Source organism: Cajanus cajan, chromosome 11 (genome assembly GCF_000230855.2).
Source record: "Cajanus cajan strain Asha chromosome 11, NIPB_CcT2T_4, whole genome shotgun sequence".
Classification (NCBI taxonomy): domain Eukaryota; kingdom Viridiplantae; phylum Streptophyta; class Magnoliopsida; order Fabales; family Fabaceae; genus Cajanus; species Cajanus cajan.
Genome location: NC_138527.1, coordinates 42,719,444 through 42,733,633, shown reverse-complemented (window position 1 = coordinate 42,733,633; position 14,190 = coordinate 42,719,444). Strand labels below are relative to the sequence as shown.

The 14,190-nt window shown below is 40.9% G+C and overlaps 1 protein-coding gene across 1 annotated transcript; it reads left to right on the top strand.

The window, feature by feature from the left end:
- The first annotated feature begins 1,446 nt into the window (after positions 1-1,446).
- LOC109799843 (pectinesterase inhibitor 9) lies at positions 1,447-2,421 on the top strand. The gene has a single exon (XM_020360481.3). The coding sequence runs from the start codon at positions 1,609-1,611 to the stop codon at positions 2,221-2,223; it is 615 nt and encodes a 204-aa protein (XP_020216070.3). The 5' UTR covers positions 1,447-1,608; the 3' UTR covers positions 2,224-2,421.
- Positions 2,422-14,190: the final 11,769 nt, after the last annotated feature.

Genomic DNA, 14,190 nt, shown 5'->3' with positions numbered 1-14,190 from the left:
CACATTTATATATAACAGTCATTGAAATGTGACAACTATTTTTCTTTTTCTTTTTTTTGACAACTTCCTAATAAACTGTTGGTCAATATTAGTAAAACGAAATGAAAATGCTGATATAAAACATCAAGTACACAGGTGATATTATTGGTGATTTATAAGGTAAGGGGACAAAAAGAAAAGTCCGGCACTCGTGAGGTTATTTTAATTCTTATATTGAATATTTTTCATATATTATGACTTTTATTTTAATAATACATCTTACTATTAAAAATAACTCCATGAGTGAGAGCCGTTAAACATTAAATTAATATTATTGTTAAAATTATAATTTTAATATTTTATTATTTGAAACTAAAAAAGTAACATTGTCTTGATACTTTTTGTAATCTAAAGTTTAGATAACATAAATATTTATATTCTAAAAAGGATATTATACATAATAAAATGATGGAATATTAATTTTTAAATTATTTACAATTTTGTAAACTATTTAGTAATAACTTTTGGACTAATGGTTAGAATACTAATTTTTATCACATGCAGAAACATATTAAAATTGTAAATTTGATAAGACCTGTATTTACTGACAGCCCATCTTGTCTTTCGATAGAGCTATTTCCTTAGTCGTTCAAATAAATAATTATATGAAATAATTATAATCAGATATATTTTATTGGATTAATAATAAATTAAAATTTTAAATACATTTTAGTTATATTAAAATAAGAATTTTTTATTTTTGATTTTTTTATCTTTCGAAATTTTGGAATTTTTTTTTGATAAAATAAATAAATTTTAATTTTGATTTTATAAAATATTTTATTTAATTTTCATCTCCCTAAAATTTAAAGTTTCTATGTTGATTTTAAAGTAAATAGATAACAATTTTTTTTAAGAATCTTTACATAGATTTATACGGTAATATCATAGATAATTGTGAATATAGTACTTGGATTGGTGACTTAAATCTTTAATAAATATATTAATAAGTATCACATAATAGTAAAAATTATAATTTTTTTTTAAATTTTAAAAGAATAAAAAAGTGACTAAAATCAAAGTATCTTTATTTTATAGAGAATAAAAATAATATTATTTCAATATAAATTAAATATAAAAAAGTTAGATAATTAACGGAAATAAGGTTGAGAGCTTGCATAATATTTTTCGTAAAATTTAGATTTTTTTTACAGTTTTGTTTTATTTTTTATTTTACTTTTTCTATTAGGGCTACTCAAGCACAAGTGAAGTTAAAAATAAACTTTTCATTTTCCAATTTTTTTGAATAAAAATAATTTATATTATGTTTTTTTTGTTGATATAAAATAACATATTACATGATATTTTTATTTATAAAGAGTAACAGTAATTTATTTTGATTGGTAACCCTAAAGTTACAGATGAATAGTCTTATGATTACGCGAGCATGAGCAAAATAAATTTGGTCGTTCTCTAGTAAACATATTTTAGAAATGTAGCTATCTAGTGACTGTGTAATGTGTTGCATTCCACCGCATATTTTAGTGAGAAATAAAAAAGAAAGTAATATTTAGGAGCTATATATGCGAATGCGAATGCGAGGAGCTACAAGTTAGGCCATCGGAAAAAATGTGCATCCTTATGAGAAACATGGCAACCACTGCACTCAACCTTGCTTTCCTGCTTCTCATCATCTGCACCGCACAATCTTCCATTGCCGAACCAAACCCCCAAGAGTTCGTCAAGACCTCATGCAGGGCCACTCGCTACCCTCTTTTATGCGTCCACTCTCTGTTGGCCTACGCAACCGTCATCCGCCGAAGTGACCGGCAACTGGCCATGGCCGCTTTGTCGGTGACCATATCCCGCACCCGATCCTCCGCGTCCTTCGTCAAGAACATGTCGAAAGCGAGAGGCGTGAGGAAGGGTAGGGAGTGGAGGGCGGTGCAAGACTGCGTGGAGAACATGGGCGACAGCGTGGAGCGTCTGAGGCAATCGGTTAGGGAGTTGGGCCGCAGCGGTGGGCCCGCCGGAGAGGACTTCGTGTGGCACATGAGCAACGTTCAGACTTGGGTGAGCGCCGCCCTCACCGATGGCAACACGTGTCTGGATGGCTTCGGCGCTTCTGCCAGCGTCAAGGGTGGCATCAAGGATAGGGTTCTCCGTGTTGCTCAACTCACCAGCAACGCTCTCGCTTTCGTTAATCGCTTCGCCTCAACCCACCCTACTCCTCAAACTCCTTAAGCTACCTAGGGCTGCTTCAATCACTTTATATATGGTAACCACTTTCAACAACATAAATAATTAAATATGTCCCAACTCCCTCTTTCGCTATTCGCTATGCATGCACCATATGCATGTATATATAAAATCAGCATCCACTCAGCTTTTGTAATATATATATGTTATTGCTGCATTAACAAGTTCTTTTTCGGTCAGAAACTTATGATTACAATTTACAACCCACACACAAAACACAGTTTCTTCCTTGTTTTCCATTTTGCTTTTCGCTCGGACTTTGCAGAAGACAAACTTGGACTTTCTTTACTCGTAGACCAGATATGCTTCAAGTTCAGGTCCCACAACTGTTTTCACACAAAATCTTCACATAAGCGACAATGATACCTTTTATATATATATATATAGAAATGCTAATATACTCTCACCTATTCTTTTATTCTTTTAGTGCGAGTATGTCACTACATCAAAATTTTAATCTCAATATAATATTACTTTTATTCTCTTAATTTATGTCGTAGGGACTAAAAGAAAAGTGTATATGATTATAGAGAATAAAATAAATTGTATGTATAAGAGTTAAAATGAAAAATTATTAAACTACAAAAATTAAAAGTAAAATTTATCAAATTATATGGACAAAAAGGTAGTTACTTCTTTTAGAAATGTTATTTTGTATAACAAAGTATACATTAAATTTTATCACTAAGAGGAAAAAAATGTGAGATGATATAATAAATGATGAGATAAAGATGAATATAACAAATGTTTTATAAATTATCGTATGTACATCACATTTTTTAATGAGAAATATTTTTTGACTAAAAATTAAATAATTTTTTTAAATAGTCAAATTTATTTAAGAAGATAATATTTTTTATACATATTTTTCATGCAATAAAATAAACACCAAAATGGTAGATGTTGAATGATGACATGTATGATAAAAAAATATATAAATATAATAAGAAAATAAATTTAAATATATTTTTAGTATCTCAAATTTAAAGTACATTTATTTTTAATTTCTTAAATTTTAAACGGATCTTTTCCGTTTCTATAATATAAAAAATCTTGTTTTAATACTTATAATTAAATTTTATTAAAAAATTTATTAAATATTATTGCTTAAAATGTACATACTAAAAATATCACATTAAATCCAATTAATACTATTAATTTGTCATTGATGACTTAAAAATTAAAATAAAATTTCTTAAAATTACAGAAATAAAAATATATTTAAATATAAATACAAATTAAGAATTGTGTTCAATTTATTTGTGCTTCAATAATCATCACCCACTTTCGTATACATGGCTTACGTACGAATTAAATTTCCAATTATTTAAAATGATATAATTATTTATGAATCATACAGAACTATTTTAGTATAATTATCAGCCTGATTTCCCGGGTCCACCTTAATATTTGTCATCATGTCTAGCGATTAGTGGTCACCCATTATAGGTGAAAGTTGGATAATCATCAAAACTCCTCATATTTTGATTTAAGTGCCTCGATGATTATGGGGTTAGTTAGTTACCAAAAGATTTTTTTTTTTTATATTTTATTTACCACTATTTTCGTTGTATGCGTAAAGAATAACCAACAAAATTTGTGGAAGCAAAAGAAAAGTTTGAAATTTAATCTTCAAAAGATAAAGTTGCAAGAGGCGGATAAGCATGAATTACTCGAGGTGATTGTTTATGTTCAAATCAAACTCAACTGCCTAGAAACTAATGAACACAAACAAGGTCCACCTGCATTATAGTAATTAATTAAGATTCAGTAATGGCACTGTCCAAGTGAATAAATTATAGTTTATACTTTTCCTTTTGAAAGTTAAAAGAGGACAACATAATTGAAAGGAAAAGATAAGAACGCATAGGAGATTAAATTAAATTAAAGAATTTAAGTTTAATATATTATTTGTGTAATATTTTAAATATTTAGTTAATTAATAATTATTTTAAATAATTAGCATCAAATATGGAATTTTAATCTGGTGTTAAAATTCTAATAAGTAATTCATTAAATATTCATCTCGAGCAAGCTTACTTCAAGTGGTATAAAAAATTGACAGTAGATATATGTTAATTAAGTGTCAAATTAATTTTTTAGACCAAATTAAAATTGTTAAAATACTGTGGAACTAGAATAACACGTACTCAGTTCACTTTTGTTATGAGAGCCGACATGCTTTGGCAACCAAACCTTTTCCTTTATGTTTGACAACTTTTGAATGAATATTGACTGGACATACACATACACCGCGCAAGTGTTAATCTTTTTCTTTGAGGTCCTCAATTCTTAATCTTATTTTATGGTGCTAGTTGATTCATATCATAGGCACTAAAAAGGTTAATTCAAACTTTTTAATGAAAATTGTTTTTGTCTAGAAACACTTTTCCTGTTAGTTCTTCCAAACGGTCTTCTAAGTTCTCGGTGTCGACTGAATAGTATCCCCAAATGGTGGGAGGGTACCTGCAAAGGCACTCTAACGATCAAGTAAGTATTCGGTATAGAGCAATAAAGACTTATATATTGGATAAAAGCATACCTCATTTATGTCCCATCACCTGTGTATTTATAGTGACATGTCTGGGCCTGGTGGGCCTTCTGTCTTAGAAGATGGGTAATCCTTAGATTAACCTTAATCTCTTTTAATTAGTCGTGATAATTATTGTATAACAAATATCTAATTTGCCACGTGTTCATCGTGCTATCCCTCTTTTGGGTCTTCGGCCAAACACAATGCCGAAGAGGGGTTCGGCCCAGCTTATGGCCGAAGAGGTACTCGGCCAAGCTTCATGTCGAGGAGTCTTTGGTGTGGTTTCGGCCAAGCTTGGTGCCGAGGAGGTATTCGGCCAAGCTTCATGCCGAGGAATCTCTTGCGCATTTCCCTTGGGTACTTGTTTTATTCTTCTCCAAGATTCATTTTTATCACTATCAAGATTGAGAGGGTGTTCGGGCCAAATAGAAATCGAGGGAGTATTCGGCCTAGCTTGACGCCAAAGGGGTATTCAGCCTGACTTGGGGCCGAAAGGGTGTCTTGAGCTACTTGAATGCCTTGCTTGAGACGTTTGCTTGTTTTTCGTGGGAGATGCATGTGGTTGCCCTCAAAGCGTGGAATGGCTTCGGTTCGGCCTGAGGCCGAAGAGGTGGTTCGGCCAAGACGAAGGCTAAAGGAGTGGTGTCTTCGGTTTTGGTGCTTGTTTCGGCATATGATCCGGCCGAGGAGGTGCCTACTGGTACAAAAATATATATTATATATGATACCATATCACATTAGCATTTGGTATAGAACTTCCTGTGGGTTTGTCAAACAAATAAACCGAACAACTATCCGCTTCATGCAGCATGCCCATTATTTTTCATTAAAAAAATGTTACTTTAAAGTTCAGAGTAAATTATATGTTTTTTTTATATCACGAGATTAAATATATAATGTAATCTATTTAATTTAATATTATTAAAATAAATTACACTCCTTTATTTAAAAGATGTAAGTATTACATATCATTATATGTTAAAATACAAAATCTGGTTACCGATTTTATCACTTGTAGGCTCGTAGCTATATTTAATCTTGTATTTTACCATGCGAAACTTTATATGTAATGCGAATGTTTTACTTTTTATTTATCTTTACTTTATCTTCAATATGCTTATTTATAAAATAAAAAAGTATAAAAAGTGCTCTATGATAACGTGTATAGATATATTTTTTATACTTATTTTAAAATAAATATTCATAAATATTTATGACTATTAATAAATATTAAGAAAAATACACAAATACTAGCATGAATAAGGAGACTAACAAATATTTATGTGTCAGAGTGGGCGACAAAAAATTATTACTCATATCTACTTTATTTCACTGACATCTCTACATAAAAGAAGTTAGAGGAAATGAATGTCTCTTTGTGTCTAATTTTTTAACTAAAAAACTTGTTATTCAATTTTTACCATTTTTTATATTCATAAGATATGAATTCAAAAACTGTAAAAAAAAAATGAACTCAGCATTATTTTAAAATATATATATATATCCAGAAGAAAATGGGTTAGTAAAACATTTATTTATTTGTTCTTACCGGAAATCTGTTGTAGAGCTGATCTGCCAGGTAAGATCGGTGAGCCTCCTTCGCTGGTACACTTGTGTTCCAAGATGGGAGTGGTACCTGCAAAAGAGACTTCGATGCTAAAGTTAGGGTTTGTATGAGTATGAATCTCGTATAAGTAATGCACGTACCTTGGTGTGATTTAGTGTTGCTTTGGGCCTTGGGCCTGAGATAAGATATGATAAGATTAGATAGTGGATCTCATCCGAAGCGAGATCCCTCAAGATTGGTTATGATCTGCTTAAATGTCGAGCTGAAGTCGCGTAGCGCGTGCCCGACCTCTTCTTGTGCTGTGATGCCGAGCTCGGAGCTCGGCTTCGCAGTACGGACAGTACACTAGCCCGTCGAGCTCCGAAGACCGTAGGTCGAGGTGCTAAGACCGAGCTCGTTGGGGGAAAGTGACCTTTCGCGTACGTCTGCCTGTTGAGATGCCATGTGTCGTAAATGTTCATTTTCCGAAAACGTGCAAGTGGCGCGTTAAGGGAAATGACGGTTATGCAATGATGGTCTTGCAATTAATGTGTTGTAAGCGTGCCCTTAGGCTGACACGTGGCTTGAAATTTGGGGAAAAAGCCCTTTTCTCTTTCTCTCCCGCGTCTCTCCTCATTCACTTTGCTTTCTTCCACTCTTTGGCTTCTTGAGTACGATAGTCATCTTTGCCTTCTCGTTCCTTGCCTTCTCGTTTCCGTTCGCTTTCCGTCTCCATTTCCGGTAACCCCGTCACTACTAGGGTTATTTTCTGAGGAGGAGTACCAGGTACTTCCTTTCTACAGTTCCCTTTTTTCTTTTCCCCAGATCTTCTCTTTCTTTAATGACTGGTGGGAATGGTGTCAGCTCTTCTGCGCCTGCTAGGGGCAAGGCGCGCGGTAAGGCGGTGGCTACCGGGAGAGCCGCCACCGAGAAGAGGGATTCGCCTCCGCCCCGGGGACCGGAGCCAGGCATCCCTGGCTACGACTGGGTCAAGCGTGAGATGGCGGGGGTTCAGAGCGTTTTTCGGTCCTTTCTTGAGGTTAACGGGATCCCGCGATCGTGCAGGGTTTGTGACCCTTCTATTTCCCGGATAATCCAGCTTGAACCTTGTCAGGCCGGTGAGGGTGTGTACATGGGGAAGTCTACCGACCCTCCCCGTTTCTATATGTATCATTGTTTTTTTAGAGATTTAGGTGTCTGTCTTCCCTTTACTCAGTTTGAGTGTGACATTTTGAACTTCGTCAACTCGGCTCCTTGCTAGTTGCACCCCAATAGTTGGGGTTTTTTGAGGGCTTTTCAAGTCCTGTATACAGTTTTGGGGATAGAGGTGTCTCTTCCCGTCTTCCTTCATTTTTATCAGTTGAAGGTAGGCGTTCCGCCGTACGGCATATTATCTCTGAGTGGGAGTAGGGATGGGGGTTTGTTTACTCTCTACTCCCAGTCGTACAAAAATTTCAAACAAGAGTTTTTTCGAGTCGCTCTTGTGAACGTTGACCCCTTGGAAGATGGGGCGTTTTATTTCGGGGGGTTGCCGAGATTTCCCTTCTATTGGTGCCCCCGACCTTCTAGGTTTCATGGGGTGGGCCAAGTGAAGCTGACGGCTTCGGAGGCGGCTACCATCGAGAACCTCGCCGCGCTTTCTCGTCCGTTGGATTGCAGGCTCGTTTTGTCGCTTGCGAACTCGGCGTACAGAGAGAGGGGCTTGGAGAGTGAGTATTTCGTTTTTTGGTGGCTTGGAATTTGTGTAGCTTACTTTTGTTGATGTGTTTTGTTTCTTATCTGTAGGTATAATGGGGAAGAACTTGTGGCGCGAGCTTAAGCATCGCTACCACGTCACCGAGCTCGAGGTCCCCAAGCCCCAAGAGGAGGATGATTCCCCCCTGAGGGTTAACCGAAAAAGAAAGAGGGGAACGAAGGAGGTTGGGGGGACCTCCGCCCCTCCGGATGCCGAGGAGGTGACCTCCAAAGCTGCCGACGCTGGCGCGGTGGACCTTACTGAGAGTTCGCCGCCCATGGGGGCTCCTCAGGTGGCCGTTGAGGGGATAGCTCAAGCTGCTGAGCAGTTTGTTCAACCTGTCGTGTTGGTGAGTGCCTTGTCTCTTCGGCTTTTTGTTGTCTTCTATTGTGCTTTTTCTATTTTCTGACCTAAGGCTATCTTCCGTAGGTAGGAGAGGCTGCCGAGGCGACGACTCAGGCTGCTGAGCAGGCTGCCACGCTGCTGAGGTAGGTAGTGTACCCTGCTTTTTGTGATTCCCCGTATGTTGTCCTTTTCCTTTTTTGACATGGTGCTATTTTTTACAGGCGAGGTCGGATATTCCTATCGCCGACCCTCCCGTTGCCGAGCAGGGAACGCCGGCTTCTACCTCTACCGAGGCTCGTGGCAAGGAGTCAAGTTTTGAGGTCCCCGCGCCCACACCTGCAGCTTCGGCGCCGCCGTCTGGTTCGTCGCAGGGGGCTTCCCGGAGCCGGTATATAGCTCACTATTTCGGGAAAGGCCTCTCCAAGGTGCGATTGGATCATTTGAGCACTTCGGCTGACATGGGGTCGTTATGGGGCGCGGGGGCGACCGCTGAGAAGTTCTTCCCTCCAGGCTGGCTAAGCTCTGAAGACCATGGGCTGATAGATGAGGTCGGGCCTGTGGATGGCTTTGACGCTGCCCAGGTCCTTTTGCAAAGGGCTATGGCCATTATGGGCCACTGGAAGCCTCAGTGGTCCAAGCAGCAGGAGGACCTAGCCAGACTGAGGGGCCGAGTTCAACCTCTGAGGGATGAGAACAGGGTCCTGAAGGGGGAGAATAAGTTCCTTAAGGAGGAGAGCAAGGTCTTAAGCTCCGAGCTACAAGCTGCAAGGGGGGATCTTGCAAGGGTGTAGAAGTCCCTGGAGATTGCTCTGCGCTCAAATGAAAGCTATGCTTCTCAAGTGGGCGAGCTGCAGGGGCTGGCCTCCTCATCCCGAAGTCGGGTGCGCTTCCTCGAGGATGAGGTGACGTCTTCCCGTGGTCGGGTTCGCTCTTTGGAAGATGAGGTAACCTCTCTGAAGCGGCCGAGAAGCGCCTCTGTGACGAGGTCGTGTTTGAGGGCAAAGAGGAGGAGGTCGCCACCTTGAAGGCGGAGCTGGCGAGGCAGGAGGCGGAGAGGGAGGAGCTGGAGAAGAAGCTGGAGGAAACCGAAAAAGCCCCGGGGTTCGACTTCTCTACCATGCACGTGGAGAAGGTAGTCCGCTTTGGAAAGTTGGTGAAGGAGGACGACCTCGAGGGTAGCTCAAGTGAAAATGCCTCTGCATAGGGCGGTTAATGTTTTTGTGTTTTATTTCTCTTTTGTTTTGTTGAATTCATGTAGTGAACTCTGTAAACATGGCTTTGTATATGCATATTTTCTTTGTTTGCTTACGTTTGCTCTTGATTTTTGCTATTTGCGCATTTTGAGGCACACGTTTGATGTCTGTTGTATGTTTTTGTACGCGGTGATGCCTTCGCCTTGTGTTGACCAAGTCAAGGTTCGAACTCGCCCTTGGTTTTTAGTTAAGTGAGTGTTTCCGTGAAGGTTCGATTTCGACCTTAATTTATTAGCGCCGAGTGTTCAAAGTCGACCTCAAATTGATGTAGAGTGAATTACGCTAAGGTTCGTACTCGACCTCATAGTTTTGGCGAGGTTCGGACTCGACCTCGGATGAGCATAATAAAGTTAAATGAATTTTCATGAGGTTCGAATTCGACCTCGGATGAAAGTGTTAAGGTTCGTACTCGACCTCATAGTTTTGGCGAGGTTTGGACTCGACCTCGGATGAGCGTAATAGAGTTAAATGAATTTTCATGAGGTTCGAATTCGACATCGGATGAAAGTGTTAAGGTTCGTACTCGACCTCATAGTTTTGGCGAGGTTTGGACTCGACCTCGGATGAGCGTAATAGAGTTAAATGAATTTTCATGAGGTTCGAATTTGACCTCGGATGAAAGTGTTAAGGTTCGTACTCGACCTCATAGTTTTGGCGAGGTTCGGACTCGACCTCGGATGGGCGTAATAGAGTTAAATGAATTTTCATGAGGTTCGAATTCGACCTCGGATGAAAGTGTTAAGGTTCGTACTCGACCTCATAGTTTTTGGTGAGGTTCGGACTCAACCTCGGATGAGCGTAATATAGTTAAATGAATTTTCATGAGGTTCGAATTCGACTTCGGATGAAAGTGTTAAGGTTTGTACTCGACCTCATAGTTTTGGCAAGGTTCGGACTTGACCTCGGATGGGCGTAATAGAGTTAAATGAATTTTCATGAGGTTCGAATTCGACCTCGGATGAAAGTGTTAAGGTACGTACTCGACCTCATAGTTTTGGCGAGGTTCGGACTCGACCTCGGATGAGCGTAATAGAGTTAAATGAATTTTCATGAGGTTCGAATTCGACCTCAATGAGAGTGAAAGAGGTTGGTTCGATTTCGTCTTTTATAAAACCAATAAATAAGAATGTGGATTGAGCAAAATGGGTGATTTTATTGATCGTTTTTGTGTGCCTCGTTAAAAACCCTCTCAGTCAAGGACTGAGGCGGGAAAAGAGTGCACAACTTCGTTTATACAGAAAATAGAAATGGAACTTAAGGAGCTACGGTGGGGGGGACCCCCCTTGCTTTGTTTGCCGGACGAGGAGATCTTCAGACTCTCGGCGTAACACTGCCGAGCTATCTTCTGATTTGCTTTGACGGAGATGATATTACCGTCATTCCCTAGGAACTTCATGGTGAGGTGTGGAGTGGATATCACCGCTCCGAGCTGATTCAAGGTTGGCGTCCCGATAATGATGTTATTGGAGGTGTTGGCCTCCACGAGGAGGTATCGAACCATGATTATCCTTGTATCCATAGGTACCCCGAAAGTTGTTAGTAGGTCTACATACCCGCGAGTGTGAACTCGCTCTCCTGCGAAGCCGACTAGGGGCTCTGTGTGAGGTTGGATGAGAGAATGGGGGACGTCTAGCCTGAGGAATATCGGCCAGTACAGGACGTCGGTCGAACTCCCTTGGTCAATGAGTGTCTTCTATACCTCCCAGTTGGCGACTTCCACCACGATAACCATGGGATCATCTTGGTTAGGGCTGACACCCGCGTAGTCCTCGTCAGAGAAGGAGATCGGTGGTGAGCTTTGGTGTGAGGCTGAGGTGGTAGAGTGGATGCAGTTGACATTCCGTAAGTGCCTCTTTCGGGCCGAGCTGCTGGCGCCTCCCCCAGCGAAACCACCTGCGATTGTGTTAATCACTCCCCGTAAGGGGGCTGTCCCTGTCTCCTAGCTTATCTTAGCCTGCACTGTGCCGTCGGCATTTTGTTGGGAGCCAGAGGGTTGGTCCGTGCGAGCTCCCAAACCTCGGCCTCTGCCACGCCCCCGACCGCCATAGCCTCCTCGGTGACCTTGCTGTCGCTGGATGTATTGGCCGAGGTGACCTGCCTGGACGAGCTCTTCGACACGGTCCCGGAGTGTTCGACACTCCTCCGTGGTGTGATCGTGGTTCCTGTGGTATCGACAGTGCTTGGACTTGTCGGCGCTGTTGGGTGTGTGACCTGGTGGTGGAAGGGCGAGTAGGTTGTTGTTGTTGGCTTCTTCCTGAATGTGGACTCTGGGTGCGTTCAAGGGAGTGTAGAAGTCATACCTCCCCCCTCTATTTGCCCTAGCCGACTTTTTGAACTAGGTGTCATTGTTGACTTTGACCTTATCGTTGTGCCCCTGCTCTGGCTTTGCTGATCCTTTTCCGCGAATCTGGTCACGGAAGGCGGAGTGCTCCTCCATCTGGATGTAACCTGCAGCGCGGACACTGTTAAGTCTCAATTTTACTTCTTTTTGGATAAGACTTATTGAACAATTCCACTCATCCTCTGAACCATTGCAATATAATTGTTCTCCTTTTGGTTCATTTTGTGTGCAGATATAACTAACCCGAATTCATCTAACAATACCTTAATCCACCTCATTTTTTGTGCAGGTATTGAGTGAAGAGTAGAAAGTTGAAGATCCCTTGGATTGGAAATATAATAAGCTAAGGAGCAGAGCAGGGTGGATGCGCCGGACGCAAGATGATCCGCGCCGGGCGTGATCGAAACAGAGAGTGATTCAAAGTCTCTGGAAGACATTGCGCCGGGTGCAAAAGGAATTGCGTCGGGCGTGTACTACTGAGGCAGAAAATGCTTAACTTCTTGGAAGGCCCTACGCCGGGCGCTACGACTTATGCGCCGGGTGCGGAAATCCTAATCTGACTCCCAAGCTCGTATTTGAAGGCATTTTCGGGGGTTTTCTTCCTCATTCACACATTGGGCACGTTTTAGGAGTTGTGGAAGGGATTCCCGGAGCTTGGAGTCGTTCGTGTGTGGGTCTTTCCTTCGATTTCTTCATTTCTCCTTTCATCTCTATTTTGTATTTACCCTCATTGTTGAGTGGTTCTACCCATTTTTGTGGGGTTAGATGTAACCAACGAATTCTAGTGTAATCCTTATGTTTTTAATGATATATATATATATATATATATATATATATATATGTTGTTCATTCATTGTTGTGTACGTTTCTGTGCTTAATGCTTGCTTTGGATTGATCACCCTTTGCATGATTTAAGGTTCCATTGAGTATTGGGAAATACCATTGAAACTAGTTCAAAAACATATGCCTAGTGGAGATTGTATCTAGGGATAGAGCTTGACCCATTAGTAGTCTTAAACCCTAGCCCGTAATGCAGGTGTAGATATTGGGTACTCAAGGGATTGATATTCAATATCCGCACCTAGGCTCTTTCTCTAAGGGATTAGGTTTGAGTAAACTTATGGGTTGACTGAGCAATGTATGTAACAAGAGATTAAGGATTCATTAGTCTGACGTTTGGTGAAATCTAACCCCCACAACCTCACACAACCATTATAGCATCTCTATCCTTTTCCACTCACAAACCAATATTTATTTATAACTTTCATTCCAATAGTCACAACTTTGAATTCACATGACAAACTATGAAATTGGAATTATTCTCTAGTCACGAATAGTCAATAAATGCTTATTTTACCTTCTAATCCCCGTGGATACGATATTTTTACTACTTGAACGGCCGATATACTTGTCGTGTTTGAGACCGTTGATAGAATTAAACGAATTTACAAATATTAACAAAAGTGTTCCAACGGAAATCTCAACAAGTTTTTGACGGAGCTCGTCCATGTCGCGGGGAGACTCGCGACACAAGCTGTCGACGAATGGTCCGGGCTTGAGTGCCATGAGCATGGCATGTAGGGGGACCTCGGGATTCAGGTTCCTGATCTTGATCGAGGTGGCAGCGAACCGTTCCATGAATGCCCAGAGCGGTTCGTCGTCGTTTTGCCTGAGACTGGCCAGGGCGGCTGAAGTGACATGGTGAGGTCGGCTCGTCGCATATTGCGCGGTGAACCTCCGGACTAGGGTGCCGAAGCTGTCGATGGACTCGGCAGGCAGTTGGGTGTACCAGTTGAGCGCGGAACCCTTAAGTGAGGTCGGAAACACCCTGCACAAGATAGCATCGTTGTTGGTGTAGAGATTTACCTGTGTTGTGTACAGGTCGATGTGCTCGTCCGGGTCCATCGTGCCATCGTAGCGGTCGAGGTGGAGAGGCTTCCACCCATGAGGGAGTGGTGTCTCCATAATTCCATCCACAAAAGGGTGGCGGCGGAAGGTTGCCTGATCCCCCGCGGCATGAGTAGGGGCCTTGCTGACTTCATGGATCGGCTTGTGCGTCGATGCATGGGACCGATGTGAAGCAGGTCTGGGGGTTGGAACCCTAGTTGCAGTCCGGGATTGGGAGACTGAGTGCTCCTCCTCCCCATTGTGGTTGCTCGTATGAGGAGAATGATCGGAGTGGTGTCGAGGGAGTTGAGC

Bases quoted from the DNA above. Each gene is read 5' to 3' on its own strand.
- LOC109799843 (XM_020360481.3), top strand. From the start codon at position 1,609: ATGTGCATCCTTATGAGAAACATGGCAACCACTGCACTCAACCTTGCT.